The sequence below is a fragment of the Ostrinia nubilalis genome, chromosome 18, assembly GCF_963855985.1.
Source record: "Ostrinia nubilalis chromosome 18, ilOstNubi1.1, whole genome shotgun sequence".
Classification (NCBI taxonomy): Eukaryota; Metazoa; Arthropoda; class Insecta; order Lepidoptera; family Crambidae; genus Ostrinia; species Ostrinia nubilalis.
Genome location: NC_087105.1, coordinates 4,816,987 through 4,835,647, shown reverse-complemented (window position 1 = coordinate 4,835,647; position 18,661 = coordinate 4,816,987). Strand labels below are relative to the sequence as shown.

The following is an 18,661-nucleotide window of genomic DNA, read 5'->3' as shown; positions in this document are numbered from 1 at the left end:
GGCCTCATAAAATTACATGAAACGGAACGCTGTACTACGTTTCTTTCTAAGGAATAAAATTTTGTTATTTTACTAAAAATAAAATCTTAATGCTATTTACTAATATATCGAAAGGTAATATAAAAAAGAATAATATTATTTAAGACAGTAATTAATAATCTAATATTTGAGTAACTTTCGTTGGTTTAGCAAACAATTACGACTTAATTTGACTTTGACAGGTAGCATAGTTTCGTGGCTTGGAACGTAAATTATTCATGACGATTTGCTGTCAAAATACTGTTTAGATTTTCTAGATTTAATATTGATTGATTCTTCTGATAAGTTACAGAAGAACTCAATTAAATATGTTTAACTTGTCAATCTTAAAACAGTTTTCAAGGTTTGTGTGATTGTTAATTCTTAAAAGAATATAACCTATAAATGTATGCATAACACTGTAGTGCATTCTTTAATTTTACAGATTATCAATATGTCCAGCTATAAAATTACAAATGAACACAAGACCTATATCTACAGCAACTACGCTTCAATTCCGAATGACTGAACCGCTATGGTAAGGGCTTGTTTATTTATGTTTTATGTTTTAAGGCTTTACCATTTAAACATTCAGTAGTCTTAACTTTTTGAGTGATTGTCTATAATAAAACCTAATTCGGTATTGATAACAATTTGTTTTTTGTTATATTACAGTGCAGAACCTATGAAGAAGAAGAAAAAGATCGATCCTCAGATTATCAGGGCTCGTGAAGAGCGTAGACGAAAAAAGATAGAGAAACAAATTAGACGTCTGCAGAAGAATGCCCAGCAACTGAAGCCTATCGATGAAATGGAGGTTCCTCTGAACTTGCTGGATCAACTTGGGTAGGTTTCTTTTGACTGAGATAGGATCACTATATTATGAGATGCATAATTATTATTTTTCATAAATTCCGCAAACAAATTAAGAATTTTAATAGTCCAGTAGAATTAGCTTTTAAATCGGAAATAATTCCTACAAAAGATTTTATTGTTTTAATGGCTTCATTGGTTGCCCATTAAGACTTTCCTAAGTTTTCGACTTCGACGGAGTTGTGCTTAAGTGGTGGGGGCCCCCGAAAGAGGCATTTTTTCGGTTTTCCGGTTATACCGCGTAAAGGACTTACCCTATCAAAAAGTGGTCTTCATGACGGTTGAAGGGCACTTAATCCTGCATTGAATAAGACCAAATTCATATGTTTTGGACAAACCGTTCTCGCGCTAAAGTTCGGCAAAGTAGAAAATATACGTATAATTAATGACCCTCTCCACGTCCAATGGTTTGTTACCCACAGGCTTCCAAGTCTTGAAAAGGGCCACCTCAACCAGTGTAACCCTATCAAGGCTTACGAGCTTGATGCGCCTATCCTTGTTCGTCCCAGCCGTTCCTTAACTGCGGTTGCTGCACCTCTTCCTGGCACTCACCTGAACGACTTTGTGTTACCTACTGTGGCTGCCCCTCTTCCTTGTATCCTCCTGCATGACTACGTTGCCTAGCCGTATGCCTGGTCTAAGGTTCGACGCCAAAAATCAACAACAACAAGTTCATATTAAAACGCTGAAGAGTTTTTTGTTTGTTTGTTTGAACGCGCTAATCTTAAGAATTACTAGTTTGATTGAAATCATTATTTTTGTGTTGAATAGCTCATACATTGAGGAAGGCTATAGGATATATACAATCACTCTACGACTAATAGAGGTGAAGCAGTAAAGAAAAATGTTGCAAGCACGGGAAATAGTATTTAAACTATTTTCACTCGTACGAAGTTGATTTTGTGGCGTTGAACCTTGAACCAGGCATATGGCTAAGCAATGAAATCGTACAGGAGGGTACAAGGAAGAGGGGCAGCCACATTAGGTAACACAGAGTCGTTCAGGAGAGTGCCAGGAAGAGGTGCAGCAACCGCAGTTAAGGAACGGCTGGGACGAACAAGGATAAGCGAATCAAACTCGTGAGCCTTGTTAGGGTTACACTGGTTAAGGCGACCCTTTACAAGGCTTGGAAGCATGTGGGTATCAAGCCATTGGACGTGGAGAGGGTCATTAATTATACGTATATTTTCTACTTTGCCGAACTTTAGCGCGAGAACGGTTTGTCCAAAACATATGAATTTGGTCTTATTCAATGCAGGATTAAGTGCCCTTTAACCGTCATGAAGACCACTTTTCGATAGGGTAAGTCCTTTACGCGGTATAACCGGAAAACCGAAAAAACGCCCCTTTCGGGGGCCCCCACCACTTAAGCACAACTCCGTCGAAGTCGAAAACTTAGGAGAGTCTTAATGGGCAACCAATGAAGCCATTAAAGCAAAAAAATCTTTTGTAGGAATTATTTCCGATTTAATCAATTTTTGTGTTTAATTCTACTGGCCTATAATGGATTTGATTGAATCAATTTAAAATAAACAATAGCAGTAATGCTTATTATTATTATTTTATACCATAACTTGAGCTTTGGGGTAACCCAAAGCTCAAGTTTATCTGTTAGTCTATGGTATAAAATAATACACTTTTTTGTAATTAATTAAACAAAATGTCTAACTTCAATCAAAAAATTGTGTAATAGGCTTGTGATGCAAATTTTGTTTCATACATAATATTACCAGAATAATTTTCATAAACTTAATAATTAACTGATTTTCCTTTCTTAAGAAGAATAAGAATGTCTTTATTTGCTTCAAACATGGTATAAGGTGGTGTTGGTTTTTACAATGTGCTCATGTTTAGCCTTTTAAAAATAGCATGCAAATCATTTTCATAAAATGTCTTGTCTTGTTCCTCAGAAAACGAAAAAGACCATCACCTAATTTAACTCCAGAAATGCTGGAAGCCCGAGCGTTGCTCCAGAAGGAATGGACTCGGTACAAACGGGAGGAGTACATGAGCCACGTGGCTCAGATCGACAGGATCATGTCCGCTCAGAGACGGGCCCTCGACAAGCTGTACGAAGAATCTGAAGAATTGTACAATGAGGCCATTATGGTGAGTTGCATGTAATGTAAGGGAAAGAAAAATAATGATAAAAGCATGCTAAAAGCTATAAAATTGACAGTAGTTATTGTCTATGCTGTTTATTAAATACTTTGAAATTTTTGCAATATGTAAATTCATGGGACCATTATTACAAAAGTTTTGCATACTTAATTTTTATTTGCCCATATCTATCTTATAAACAATTTCACATAAATTAGACTGTGTTTTTATCCATTATTTATTTTATAAGTAGGTAAATTAATAAAGTTTACCCGTACCACCACTGTATACCTATTTATTAGCCAGCATTTTAGAAAAAAATTCAATATTCATAAGATTAAATTCACATAAAATTTTAGAACCATTAACTACCTACACAGAAAAAATATGCAATTTTTATTCAATGCGATTATTACCAAAATATACAGGATATTATTGGTAATATTCATATTAATTTGAAATATTTCTATTCCAGCCTGACATGGCGCTGATTCCGTACGAGATCAAGGGCCCCGTCGCTACGCCGCCCATCAAAGATTACGAATCCCCTGACGGCGAGTACATAGATGTATCCAAAAAATGGGATAATTAGTACATACTCTAGTTTATACAGTTGTTAGTGTTTGTAAATTATTAAATATATTGCCATCAAATCGAAATGATTTCTTTTTATTTAAAAAGATCACCAACAAGATCACACAAACTAGATAAGAACAAACTTAATTAAAAACAGCATGCGCTAAACAACAGCAATACACAAGTTATTATTATTGTGTTGTAATTTCGTTTTAGGGTTCAAACTGATCGTAAGTTTTGGTATCAGTGGCTGCTGCTATAGGTATGGTACGTTATCGCGGTTTATGATAGACTTCCCTTTATAGCAATAACTAGACAACTCAAAAGTACTTAGAGATATTTTCAAAAGTCCCTGTAGGTAGTTAATGTCACACAACTTTATCGTTAATAAGGGTTCCTTTCCAGGACTACGGAACCCTAAAAATGGGCGGGAATAGTATGGTTCAGTAAAATCATTGCAGTTTACAGGGAAAAAGGAAAATGATAGCCCAAGATAATTCATAATTATTCTAAAAATAAAATGGGTCTCCTGGACCCTCGTATGTTGTAGTTGGAAGAGTTCTACTTATAGTTGTAGTGACAGCAGTAGTGATCTCCGATGTTGTGGTTATAGAATCGGTGGAATGAGTAGAATCTGTCAATTGAGTTGTGGTAGAAACAGCATCGTTTTCACTATTGCCTTGAATATCGTTTGCGTTATCAACTGTTGAAGGCGCATTGCTTGAATCAGGTGATACAGAATGTGTAAGCTTAGACGATTCCGAATCGCCTTTTTCAGTCTTTGGAAGTTCAGGCGATTCAGTGTCTGTCAATTGCTTGTTATTGCTTAGATTTGTAGTATACGTTGTTGGTCCATCAGGACTTCGATTCGTTTCGCTTGCTGATGCTTTTAGTGGTGTTGTTGCTGTTAAAAGTACCGTTGAATCTGTATTTGTAACTTTAGCACTAGTAACTTCGATATTATTTGCGGTTTCAACTGTAGTGATTTTATCATTATTATTGCCATGACCTGAATCAGTTGAAATTAATGTCGTGCTATGAATCAACGGATCAATAATAATATTCTGGACACTTGTGTCTTCTTTTAAAGTGTTTGCATTTTGATTAGTGTCTTTTGGAGAATCGTTTTCCTTGTTTGAATAATTAATAGACGGTTCTGTTCTATCAGCATTTGATGTCCAACTAGCTGTAGAGACTCTCTTGTTGCTTTCTTCTTTAAACCGATGATCAGTTGTTTCATCTTTATGCAATGTATGTGCGATTGTTCTTTTATTTGTCACATGATCTCCATTTTTAGAATCAGTGGTCCATTTTAGCGGATATTTTTCTTGTAAATGTTTGTTTACTGTCGTATGTTTTAATTTTAACTTAACGCGAGAGTGGAGTACTAAAGGAGTAGTAGTATAATTTACTCGCATTTCCAAGATTCTCTTCACAATATCTGCGGGCATCCAATGGCCGGGCAGGTCGGCTTCTATGGGATTTTGTATGAATATTACACCCCGGTCTTTATGTTTCTGTTTGCCCAATGTAATTACACCGATTTGTAGGCTCATTAAAACTGCTATGATATTGTGCACTGAAAATTAATTTTAATAATGAACTTAAAACTATTTCTAAGATTTGCGTGCAGCTCAGTACTTAGGTATTGTATACGACCCATTTTAAGTTCACTGAAAAAGGTAGGTAATAGCGAAAAATAGTACTTTTGCCATAAAAAAATCGTCTTTACGTCGACTGAACAGTATTTTCCTGGTGTGCTGTTGTTATTAGTTTTAGAAGAAAGTGTCAGTTAATTAACCATTAAAGGGGATAGATACTAAACTAAATACACGTATTTTACCGTTCATCGATCAGGCATAACCAAATAATGTTAAACATAACTTACTCTCAAGACGTAATGTATTTTGTTAGTTGAAATCATTTCTATTTGTTGAATTAGAATCTAATACTGAAAATTACATTTTTTGTAGAGCGGCGTATATTTGTAAAGGTATCCTTGTAAATATGGGTAAGTTACATAAAGAAATAACTAATTTCAATTGTTGATCTATGAAGCATAAAAATTGATTTTACTGTTGACTGAGTTTATGACTAAATACATAATGTAGATAAGTACGAGTATCGAGTACTATATTAAAACGAAACCTACACGAGTTTTACAATACATGGGCCATTTTCACAATAAGTATGAGTAGGTATCTTATTATAACAAGGAATTCTGACGATAGTTTTTATTAAGACCTTGTAGTTTAAACTAGTTATAAGAATATTGTGTAATTTAAAATTTTATAAGCCAACACTGAGGTGTTGTTAGTGTTTAGCCGCCACTTAGGTTTAGTGGTAATACCGCACCTGATTCGGACCCAGAGGCTCCGGGTTTGATTCCCAGTGGGCAAAAGTATTTGCTCTGGTTCAATCTGGTTGTGGTAGAGCTTATTCTAAGTCAGCTTGGCCAGCTACCACCCTCTTACCTAATTCATTCTCTATGACAACAGCATTGTTTTTATTTCGGCAGTTAGAGGTAAGATAGCCAGTTCCTCAGTGGTTGAGGATTCAGGGTAAAGCTCTTCCACTTCCGGCCTCATCGCTATCCAATCGGTCAGATGACGGCCAAGAGCTCCCTCGTTGTGGATTATCATACGAATATGAAATTAGATGGTTAGCATATTGTGCTTGCATCAAAATTAAGTATCCTATTCCAACCAACTTTTTTGAAGCAACGCAACGTTACGATAATTGTTCGTTTTAGAAGGGGGGATATGCTTTTAAAGAGCTGAGCGATAATCGCGCGAACTTATTCATAACGGTGAATGGGTGCATATTGAAGGAATTAATAAATCTTTTAACATTGAATGGGTAGAAAAGAAGTTGTTGAATGGCGGTACAGTGATCTGTTAATAATTATGCAGCGTGACTGGACGAAAAAAGGCTTAGACATCTTATGACGTGAATAACTTTTATGTAGGGGCCAATAATATAATTAAATATGTAATTCGATTCTTTGGAACACAAAATATATTTTGATCCGTTTCATTTCCTTTACATGGTAATTATTGGTATCCACTGCAAGGCTGGACTCCAAAATCATCCATCATTCTGTTAATATTTGTATGTAGGTACATTTCTGTGATATTCCAATAAAATTATAAAACTATTCGTAGCTGTTTCAAATACCTAATAACATTATTTGTTCAAAACCCTTATTCAAACGTCGTATGGCAAGCAGGAAAACTTACCTACTGCTGAAGCAATTACCTATTTCCTAGGAATCAGTAGGTATCCTACTTATAGATCCCTGAATTTCTCGATAAGACCGGATAAACGACTAATAAGGGTTATTATACTCGTAATTTGTTGTTTACTAACCTTTTACAAAAATGTCCTTGTAATGTGTAACCTACTGTACGAGTATAGATAGTAGATAATCTTGGACACGTTTTTACCTTCTATCCTTTTCCTTCATTATGGTTTATAACTACGAGTAGGTAGGTACCTATTGAAGTCAAAGCTCTATCTTGTTAAATGTATTTCCTCATGGTCTATGGACAACCTACTGTGAAGAAATAAGTTGATGAAGTACACATTATTATTTATTTATCTTCTGAATTATGTAGGACTTGTCATGCCAATGGCTTGGTTGTTAAAAATTCTGATCTGAGGAGCTTCATTGGGACACGTAGTCAGTCCCATTGAGCCATCTTTGACGCCTACGGAAAATATACCTACTTGTAAACTTTTTTATTGCTTGCCAGTGAATAACACATTTTTCAACCGTCGCATTATTTTCCTTCATTTTGCGCACGAACGAACAGTCTTTTAAAAATAAGTGCTGAACTTTTTTGTTGGAATGTCCCTATGGAAGTAAATGAAATTACGCGGCCGTTAGTTCCCATCCGCAATTATCTCTAGGCTCGGAATGGTTGCGTCACAGTTTCCTCCAAAAGAGCGACGCTGTGCCGCGCTTTTCATACTGGTGATACATCATTATGACAGTGACTGGAAGGCTGTCAGGTTCAACTGCAATTCCCACAACTTTAAACTCTGAGACTATAAGATAAGAGTCGATTTCGGGTTGCGGTTTCCCAGATTTACTACGTCTCCGAACCGCGAAGGAGGAGTGACAACTTTGTGGCAATTTTAAAAAGATGTACGCGCCTCTAGTCGTTTCATGAAATTTTTATGTGGGCAACCTTTGAGGCGGATCTCGAGCTAAACGAGAAATGATGTGAACGTCCGTAGTTTACTGGGTCAAGTGGCGTCCATTGATGACGAGGACATGGAACTAGTTTGCGACGTATCCTAAGGAACGGCAGCTGACCTATTTGCCTGGAATGGGGTTGCGTCTTTTGAAATTTTTAGGCCTGTATGAGGAACGACACAAATTTGAATACGCTCTAAAGAACAGGCCTATTGGTTCGGTCTCAATATTGAAATTCAATCAATCACAGGGTGGGGTCAATTATTTAAACTTTCTTGGACATACATAAACATATGTGATAAGAACTAAAACAGGGATAGATCTCTCGTCCATTTTGTATGGGCTTCAAAATCTTTTTATGCATGGAGCATTGGGCTAACAAGCATAGACAAAGGCACATTAAGCTTCACAATAATGGCACTATGTGTACGTAGGTAATAAGAAATGTGTAACTTTGGCAGATTGAGAATCACTGATCTTAAACTATTCTTAAAGGTTTATTGCCCGGTTATCCCCAAGGAGTATGTTTGTAGGAGTCCTTTCAAAACAGAAAGAGGTTACACTAGATTTAAGAAGAAACGATATTGGGATATTGGTCTATCTAATGCTTTAATCGATAGTCCGCAACTTTTCGTCCGCGGATATTTTGACAAAAAATAGTCTATTGTTATAAATATTTATGCCATTTTACTCGTTCGGCCATAATCGCTTTAAAATTTCCGAGGTGTTTCGAGTAAGTATTTTTGAAGAAGTTTTTAAAACTAATACAAAATGGGCGGTGATTTGATTTAAATATTACAAAAGCTATAACAAGTTTTATCGAACTATGGCCCCTCAAAAGTGCAGAAAATTCTTACCTCCTTAATAATTTCCCGCCCGATTTCGTAGAGTCGATTTCTGGAGCACTGTGCGTTTCCCGCGCAAACCGAACTTTCTGGGGTTCCGTTGTAAAGACGAATGATTTGCATAGTGTATGTGTTGTTTACGTATTATTTAGATAAGTATATGTACTTACTTTTGATTTTTTAGATACAAATTATGGTAAGACCAAAACAGGAAATGATAGAAAAATTTTGTTGTATAATTTTAGGTTTCACTGGGAATAAGAAAAACGAAAAGCACACGTCTGACTCTCACAATGGCTCTCCCAGGAACCTTCTTTATGTGTTTTGCTACTTACCATTAGGTTTGTCATTGAATCAAGAGATAAGTAGTCTTTATTAGCTATTAATAATCTACTCTTCTTATGAACGTTTAGTACGTTTGGAACATAGAATGTTCCAATATACGCAATATACAGTGTGAGTCACGTTAAAGTGTACATATGAAAATACACTGGTCATCATAAAAATCGACCCACCCGCGACAAGCACTTTATCCATCCCCACTTCCCACCAATATTGGCACCATTTAAAAGCCTAGTTCTAAACTTCATTTCATTAAAGGAAAGGTTTTTACCCCAAAAATGTGTCTGTAGGAGAATCCAGAGTCACTTCTTCAAAAAATAGCTAGTTACGCTTGAGCCAACTTTTATGGCAATAAAACTGTTAAGTTGGGATTAATCGCTATCCATCTGTTAAAGAGGACACGTGAGATCATTATTTGGTTTTATAACCATAAAAACTGGTCTAATTGATCCCAGAGGTGAGCCCAAACTTTGGGCTCACCTCTGGGATCAATTAGACCAGTTTTGGGCCCCAAAGTGAGGTCTTTTTTCAAGTCACATTTATTGTATATCGCGTTTATGTTAATCGTTTATTAAGAAATGAAATGTGTTTTTCTTTAAGGATATTCATTGGGCTTTCAAATAACACCAATATTGTTGGGGCACCATGATTGTGTCAGTAAAAACGAGTTTTCCTGTAAAACGTAGGTGGGCCGATTTTTGTGATGACCAGTATAGATGAAACTAGACCTATTTTTATCGACAAAAAAGAGGTCAAAAATTTTTTGAGTTTTTTTTTTTTTTAATTATAGAAATTTTTCTTCCAATTGCTTATTGTAAAGAAAACGTAATAACTTTTAAACTAAGCGGTATATTATCCTGATAAAATAAAAACAGCAATAATGCTAAATAACAATACTAAAAAAATACATAAAGTCGATAAAAATAGGTCTATTTTCATTTATTTTCATATGTACACTTTAACGTGACTCACACTGTATTAGTCAGGTAGGTAATATCTTTTAACATGCGTGTGCTATTCACTCTAAACCTATTTTTGTAAATACAAAAGTCAAAGAAAATAAAAACACAGACTATGAAAGCACTAAACACAATTTCACGCGGTCAGCACGTTCTAAAAATTATACGGAACATTACCTTCGGCGTGTAGACACCGTCTTGGCCCGTTTTTTCTGAGTGTTTCTAGGCGAGAGGCCCGCGGAGTGCGAAATGGAGGACGTGTCGTGAATACGACCGCGTTCCTTTCTTCGAGCTTCTAGTTTTTGCCAATATTCATGTTATAAGTTTGGGCCCGATGGGATTCGTTGCTTTAGGATACTGTTTTCTTTGCCATATTTTGAGGTGAGTTTCTCAGGAAAATTTTCATATTTTATACAGGCAGTAAGTACCATTATGTTAGGTATCGAAAGCTGAGCCCCGATTACGGTAATATTTAACGTCTACAATCCAGACACGCTTCTTCGATTCTGCGATACGATTGGTCAAAACAGCTGACGTTGACTGACAGCTGACTGTTTTGACCAATCGCATCGCAGAATCGAAGAAGCGTGTCTGGATTGTAGACGTTAAATATTACCGTAATCGGGGCTCTGATCTATCAATTGTAGTTAGGTACCTACATGTCCGTGACTACAAATAATTTCTAAATTATTGTTTATTAATACCAAAAACTATTATTTAAGTTTCACATTAATAAAAAGGGGTTTAAGTTTGTTTATAAATGGGTCGTCGTAGTCTTGTTAATGCAAAACTTATAAATTCTCTTTGTGAATTAAAACATTTTATAGCTAGCTCTTGGCAGGAGGGATCTTTGATTTTACGCGATCCTTTATGAAATGTAAATTCGGTGGAATGATAAAATATAAATCATAGAGTGCTGATCCAACGTAGATGCTCGAACTACACGGATTTGTGAACCTTAATAAAAATAGAAGTACTAGAATTTATGTTCATTGATCTGAAATTCTGTCGACCCGAATTTCTTCATCTTTTACCCAACTGGGCAAAAGAGGGATGTGTTTATCAGCTTGTGTTTTTTTTCCATCTTTAGGCATAGATTGGACCAGTGCCAGAGTTAACTTAAGCAGATGATTTTTTTTGTGTTTCGCATCGGTAGAGAGCGCCAGTCATCGAACATTTGTAATTGAAATTGGGAACACATTTGAAGTTTAAAAATATTTCGGTTATTTACTCGTAGCTATCTAAATCGGCTTAAGTTTTTAAAAATTTAGACATAAATAGCTGTGTTGGCGTCACTAATCAATTGGCATGCTAATTGCAATCTAAAGGCATTGGAATCTAAAAGCTTTAGATTATTTTATTTTATGCGAAAATGTAAATTAGCTAAAGCTACCTGTGACGTAGACACAGTAGAATTGAAAATTAGTTTAGTTTTCAGGGCAAAAGTCAACGTTTTATTGGTTTAAAGTGTCAACCACTGTTCTGTCGCCATATTATTCCAAAATATACCTACGTTGTAACTCATCATCAAACAATTCTTATTTAAAAAAAAAATCTTCTCTGCTTGTCTATCCACTTTTGCAGGTACTTTATATGGAGCTATAGAGTGTTGGAGCATCGAGTCTCTAACGTCCAGACCCGCCAGTCACTACAGGCGAAACTAACTCGGGCATTATGCCGGGAATGCTGACGTCATCGTACAGTAATTTCTTCTTTAAAAAGAGTCGGATAAGTGGGAATGGAATACGCGCTCTACGGTTCCTTACAGTTCTTTAAAATTAACTTTATTTTTACTATATATCGGTGGGGTTTATTCTAGATACATGGAAAAAGGGTTACATTAAGTAACGTGTAGTGTTACTCGTAAGTATAGAAGAGACTCTGAAGGATACATCTTTAATACCCCCCCAGATTTCGTATAGGCATCGTTCTAGGAAATACATATTATGTCGTTGTACTGATAGAACAACAAAGTGATCCTATAAGCAGTGAAGAAGTGAAAAACAAGGAAGTACTTAGTAACTCTAAAAAGGCAGAAAAATAAGGAAGCAAGTAACCCTAAAAAGACAGAAAAACATACCCCCTTTAAAACACCTTGTGTAACGATGCACTTTTTTCTTGTCTTTGTTAACACCCACCCTCGCTGTTATGATTGTAAGTTTAAAAATAAATTAAAATCGCCCTCGTAATTTGACAGCGCTGACGCGAAAGAGGGAATCTCGCTTATTATGGAAGTAATTAATTGTTTGCATTGAAAAGTGTACAAGTAGTTGGAAGAAAGAATGATTTGCGAACAATTTGCTATAACGAAACTTTTTTACTAGAAGACGAAGACGTCATGATGATCCAGTAAAAATATTCTGTTGTAGGCGAAATTTTATCATGCAGCGTTTTTGCTCAACAGCAAATTGATTTTCAAACGTAATATAAATAATTTGATGAATTTTGTTAGGTATATAAATTAAACGAGAAGTAGAGATAGAGGCATTTTGGAAACAACAAAGGAAAAATGTTCATGTTCGTGAAAACTTATTTTTTGAATTTTTGTAACAAATGGAGAGTTTTTTTTATCAATAAACGCTCGCAGCATTTTCTATGTCAGAAGCTATTAGTATAGCTGACATTCCACCAGCTCGCACAAATCGTTTCGATGACTCTTTTATAATGCGAACAGCTAGGGACTGGAATTCGCTGCCTGCTGCTGTGTTTCCCGAAGACTATAATCGGGGCCTTTTCAAGGCGAGAGTAAATAGGTACTTACAGGGCAGATATGTACCATCCTATACTGCATCCCACCTAACATCAGATGCGATTGTGGTCAAATAACTGCCTTGTTATGCATAAAAAAAGTTACCAACTTAATAAAAAAAATAATGAAAAAACATTTCGTATTGTTTGTATTAACAAGGAATAGTATCTGTAAACACGAACAAAACAGTAATGCCAGCTCCTTGCGGAATAAAAAGCAATGTTCGCATCCTTTATAGTGCAAGGGCGAGCAAAAAGACTATTAATACGGCGCACAAACGTCGTAGAGCAAATACATTTCCCTAACGATGGCGGCAAACAAAAACAATCGCGGAACAGAATAAAAGTTGCCCTGACACCTGTTTGTAAGTGAAAAGAAGCGACGTTAGACAACCACCACTAGTGATGTGCTTTAGAGTGTGATCTTTGGAAACATGAACGTGATATAATGCTTAATTCAATACAACATACATCTGTTTCCGCAATTTATTACACCGATCTTGTCGCGACAAGGAAAAATTTCCGTGCTTTTAAGCGATTTTGTGAAAAATATTATTGGCAGGTAGTTGCTAATTGCTCATAAGATATTAATTGATATTTATTGTCCGTGGTGCATAATCTTTTCTTAAAGGTTTTAAACCTTTGTTTGACCTTCATTGGTTGGGTTTTTGTGGCGGTCAAGCTGTAGATCCTGGCTACACAGGAGTTGCAGTGGTGGGAACGAGAGGTGGGAATAGTCCCGTTAGTGATGTGCTTTGTAGTTGGTACTAGACGTTTAAAGTATTGATACCTACTAAAGTCTGTAAGAAAAAAATAGAGAAAATCATCAGCACACTTTCTATTACAATGGGAAAAAGGAGAAGATAAATGGACCATCCTTGTGAGGTGAGAACGTAGGACACCTTGATGGTAGCTATTAGTGAAGGTGGTATTACAGATATAATTAGTCAGAAATTCGCAACACTTCATATATTCACTGGAAGTAAACTTACAGTGTATTCTCTCTATTCGGATTATCACCAAAAAGATATATCTACCTACGCCCATGAGATATAAATCAATCACCTGATCTAAAATATTCAAGTTCCAAGCAAAACGTCATTTAGTAGGCTATTCAAGTAAGCAACTCATGAAGTAGCTCAATGTCTTTTAAAACTCTACAGCTACCTAAACGTACAAGACGTAGGTTAGGTAGTAATAATCATAATAACTTATACAGGCCATTTTCTTTTCACTGATCCCATATTTGGAGTTAGTAGCGGTTTATTGGCGAGGATTATGCGCGTGCGAGGGTTTCAAAGAGGCTGCAGGGGTTGCCAACCAGTGGTCCATGTACCACAGGCGGTCCGCAGGAGTTAAAATATGGCTACGATTTTAAATTTTGCGAGCGACAGACTTCCGCGTGTCATGAGAGGTGAGGACTGGGATTAAGTACGGAACCTGTACAAAGAAAAGAATGCAGGTAAAAGGTGTTCAGGAACGGCGTAATTAATAAGTATTTATTAATATAAACCCAAGATTTACCAAATCAATCAATATTATTCCACGATGAAAATAATAAATGACGTAAAAATCAAAAAATCTAAAACTAACTAACCTGGGTTTGCTCGAGGAGTATTTCCACCACTAAACACTTCACAAACTTTCCTCGTGACATCTGTTCACAGCGAAGGTTGGATAGCGACTGACCGTAAGTGAACGACCGAGTGAGTGAGAGAACTTGAAGGAATGAGTGAATCGACGAAGCGAGTTGCCGGATCTGACGTCAGTTAATATCCAATAATTCTAAAAATTTTAATTAATTAATATTGTTATTGAAATTATTTATTAAATATTATTAATATTCTTTTTATATAAAGTGATCCTGCGAGCAATAAAGAAATCAAAGTGGTCCCTGATCTAAAAAAGGTTGGGAACCTCTGGCTACAGGGTGCAGGTGAGTCCGTGTTCTCAGCCTTTGGTCGCCGATCGGGAACAACGTGACCAGAATGCGGAGCGCCGTGATAATGCGGGGTAGCCCAAATTATACATAGTGAAAATCGGTAGCTAATGATCCGGGGAATATTGGACAATTATCGGGTAAATCGATCATTTTGGGATATGTTTAAATATGATAATACGACTTAAATCGTGATTAAATTCAACGAAATGACTGTCACCAGTTACTTCGATCATTTTAGATGAAACATGTTTAAAGACGAAATGTCAGAAGTTGTGATGAAATTCAAACACATGACTGTATAAGTAGATGTTGCTGCTAAAGGATGAGGTTTAGGGTAAATTACTAGAATGTCTCTGTAGTTCAGCGATAAAAACGAGCTAGAAAACTCAATAATATGCATTTTAACATAGAGTTAATGCAAGATGATGTGACTTAAGGTCCCTGTACTAGTTCAGCTTGTTAATGTGTGTAGTTGTAACTTATAGTAGTTTTATATAGCAGTCACTTTAGTTCCGTTACAGGTCTCCTTGTAATCTAATCATTTCTTAAGTTTGTGAAGCTCTACTATTTTAAGCGTGCTACTGGTGCTACAAAGAGTCGTAGCACGTTGAGCGACTCTAGGTAGGTATTATTTATCTGTTGGTACAGGTTACGTGAATGTTTTTTTTACTAAACGATTGTGAAAATAGCAATAATTAATATTTATTTACGACATACAAGTCAGTTGATAAATAGGCAAGATCAGTTGATTAATACACACTTTGATTGTGCTTTGTACCTACTTATTATCTATGCGAATATTCCATGACGCATGAAAATAATAACGAAAGTTGCCACGAAACTATTGTCAATAAATTAGTATCACACACGTAGACAATTCTGGTGGTAATTTCAGTTTCCCACTTACAATGATTGCGGTAAATTCCATGACTAAGGTGACGTCGCAACCAGGTAATTATTCAACTGGTTACCGCTTTAGGTACTATCAAAGTGCTGTTATGTACCTGAATAGGAATCCTAATCGGCTTTGCGCTGATGGCTAATGCAACGCTCACTCGTCAATTCACCAACCCTCAGATGAGTAAACCAGTGTAATTACTTTATGCAACTTTTTGTGACTCTGTAGTACTTCTTCTTCGTCGTAACACTTGGTTTGGTGGCAAGCTTCACAATCCGTCGCCATTCCTCCCGTATTGCAACCTTTCTTATGAATTCGTGGAGTCGACCGTTGAGTGCGGTTTTGAAGTGATTGGTCCAAGTCTGTAATAAATAGTACTGTGTGCTTACCATGAGTTTACGTTAGGTGTGCTCGCTAGCGACTGCGTAAAAAATGACATTTAAATGTATGACATATTGTGCAGCGCCCCTAACGGCTACTTTCAAGAAATAAAATCTTCATATAATTTTTTGACGTATTCGCTAGCGAGCTCACCTAACGTAAACTCATGGTAAGCACACTGTAACAAAATGAAGGAATAGTGTACCTACTTTGGAAGCAACTTACTACCGGCACATCACTAGCAGCAATGTTTTTATTTCATTCGGGATTCGTGTAAGAATTCCACTGGAGCATTAGTGTCTAAATTTTATTTCACAGGTACATTCAGGTACATCCAGGTACAGGTCCAAAGCCGGGACATTGGTTCGCCGGTCGCAACTACGTGATCGGTGTAGAAAACACCGTAATGTGCCTTTTCCTCAGAAATATGAGGATAATGAAAATCACTTTGCGGAGACCTTATTTGGGCTTGTTAACGCCGGCGTTATTGCAATGTTGGGGAAAAGGTACAACCTTTATAGGTTAACTGTTTGCTAATTTGTTGTTAACAAATAAGAACATGGGTTAAATTAAACCTTGGCTTCATAATTTGCCCCAAAAAAGGAATATTAGGATTCTTTATTTATAGAAGAGGATAACTATCTTTTACATAGGATCTTATAAACATTTGACATGGTTTTTGAAATAATAAATTCAACTGCCTAGTCGAATAGGATAATCCTTTCGCTTGCCGTTCGACTATTGAAATTTTCTAACATCTATTTTTTCGCAGCAGAACTGCTATTCGGAAGCCTATTTCCCAAACAAACATAAGTAACCAAATGAACCATGTTACTTTGTCGGCTTAGCATAACGCCGTATTATTCCTATAATTCCAAATATATTTTATCGGGTGAGTCTGTAATTACGCAAGATTATCTGGACCGGGGACCTCTGGTGGACGTGATCTGAAACTTGATTATTTTCAAATCCGAGGGTTCGCCCGAACTCGTAATGCCTGGTGTCGTTGCGGCCTTGACCACAGCTTAGGGAGAAAAGTCTAGATTTTTTGAAAACTGAAGCTTTTTTGACAGACTTCAACAAAACGAGGATGGTATGTTTTTTTTAAAGGTTATTCTCTACAGATGATCACCACTCATTGTGAAACCAATGTATGTAGCTTAACTGAGAGCCAAAACAGATTTCCAAGATTTTACTTTTTCTTATCTTCTCAGTCGTGTCACTCTTGGTAGAGCGGTTGTGGTCACGTTTAGGTGTTCGCGTCGATTGTAGAGACAGAGCCAAAAATGTTTAATGTATCTTTTATTTTGATAGTTTTATCGCGATTTAATACTAATCGACTGTCAGCTCTTTGGTGATAGGGATTACAGAGAACTCTGAACTTGTTTTTAGTTACATTTTTTTAATGTTTTTTTTGCAATTTTTCTGTATTCGATATGGCTGTTATTTTTAAGCTACGGCTAAGCCTACTATTCAAAGTTAGGTTATATATTTTTAGTGTTGGATTTGATATTCAGCGTTAGTGTAATAGTGTTATCGGTTTTAATGAAGTTCGCGTATGGTTACCCTCGTTAATCGATTCTAAAATGGCCAATTCAATTTATTTTGTGAGTAATTACATCTCTTTGTTACTTTATAGTAAACAAAATGTGCGTCACTGCGTGTGATTCGTTGTTACGTTACGTTTATTTATTCGACATTATTAATTTTCACGAAATAAGTTTATTTTTAACGTTCTTCTTACTTCTTTGAGCAAAAAACAGACTACTTACAATACTTTTTTTTTGTACTCGTAACCATAATCGGTGTTTTTGTATGGAGTTAGACAGACTTTAGACGTTTGTTATAGTTAAGGCCATTCTTAAATTTAGTAAGATGGTGCAACCCAGCCTTAGACGTTATTTCTCATCTAAGGGTCCCAGAAAGCTCAGACTCACTAAGCGTAATGAGTTAGGTGATAAAGGACAGAATCGCTGCTTATCGCTGCGCCGTACCGCAATATGCGGGCCTATAAAACGATTCGCTTTTGTGAACTAGACACAATTACTTGAATAATGGCACAAAATATACCCAAAATGCTAATTTACGGCACAGAATAAGTAATAGTACCAAGGTTTACGGTCACAAAATAAAGGTGAGTGGAGGGCAACATAGGTAGATATAAACTCAATTCTGAACTTCACTTCATTGATACAGATGAAACTCACCGTGTTTGTATTTTAACACTATATTCTAGCGGTCTGTAAGTTATAAAGCATACGAACCTACTATGTCATTGTTTGCCAAATTAGGATCTCACCAAAAAAATATTATGTAAAATATTGCACAGATTAGACCTCCTATAGTTTGACCCACAGGGTCAAAAGACACCGCAGCGAAAAATACTTCTATGCTACTTTAAAACTACAAGTAGGCCCAGAACAGACGCAACTGCAACGAAACTGCAACTTTGTGATGATTCTGATGAATGAAACTGAAACTGAAAGTTTCAAAGTGGGCGCGTCATGTGTGGTCTCTCAACGGAAGCTATGGCAGAAACTTAGATGCAACTCAAAAGTAACTAGCAGTTGCAGTTTCGTTGCAGTTGCGTTTCACCGTCTGTTCTGGGCCTAAGTAATTAAGATTTCAGGTTTATTAAAACAAAAGATAGGTAGATATTGTTCAGAGCTCTAACTTAATTATCCCTCCCTAGGTCTAAACATGAAAACTCATACCTACATCTCATAAAATAGCCAATTTAACAAGATGCCAATTTTATAATCCAAGTTGATGATGATG

General features: G+C 36.2%; 1 protein-coding gene across 1 annotated transcript; it reads left to right on the top strand.

Annotated features, from left to right (window-relative positions):
- The first annotated feature begins 251 nt into the window (after positions 1–251).
- LOC135080380 (large ribosomal subunit protein mL40) lies at positions 252–3,650 on the top strand. The gene is made up of 5 exons (XM_063975023.1): positions 252–382; positions 464–556; positions 694–864; positions 2,802–3,000; positions 3,467–3,650. The coding sequence occupies exons 1-5, from the start codon at positions 348–350 to the stop codon at positions 3,581–3,583; spliced, it is 615 nt and encodes a 204-aa protein (XP_063831093.1). The 5' UTR covers positions 252–347; the 3' UTR covers positions 3,584–3,650.
- The last annotated feature ends 15,011 nt before the right edge of the window (positions 3,651–18,661 follow it).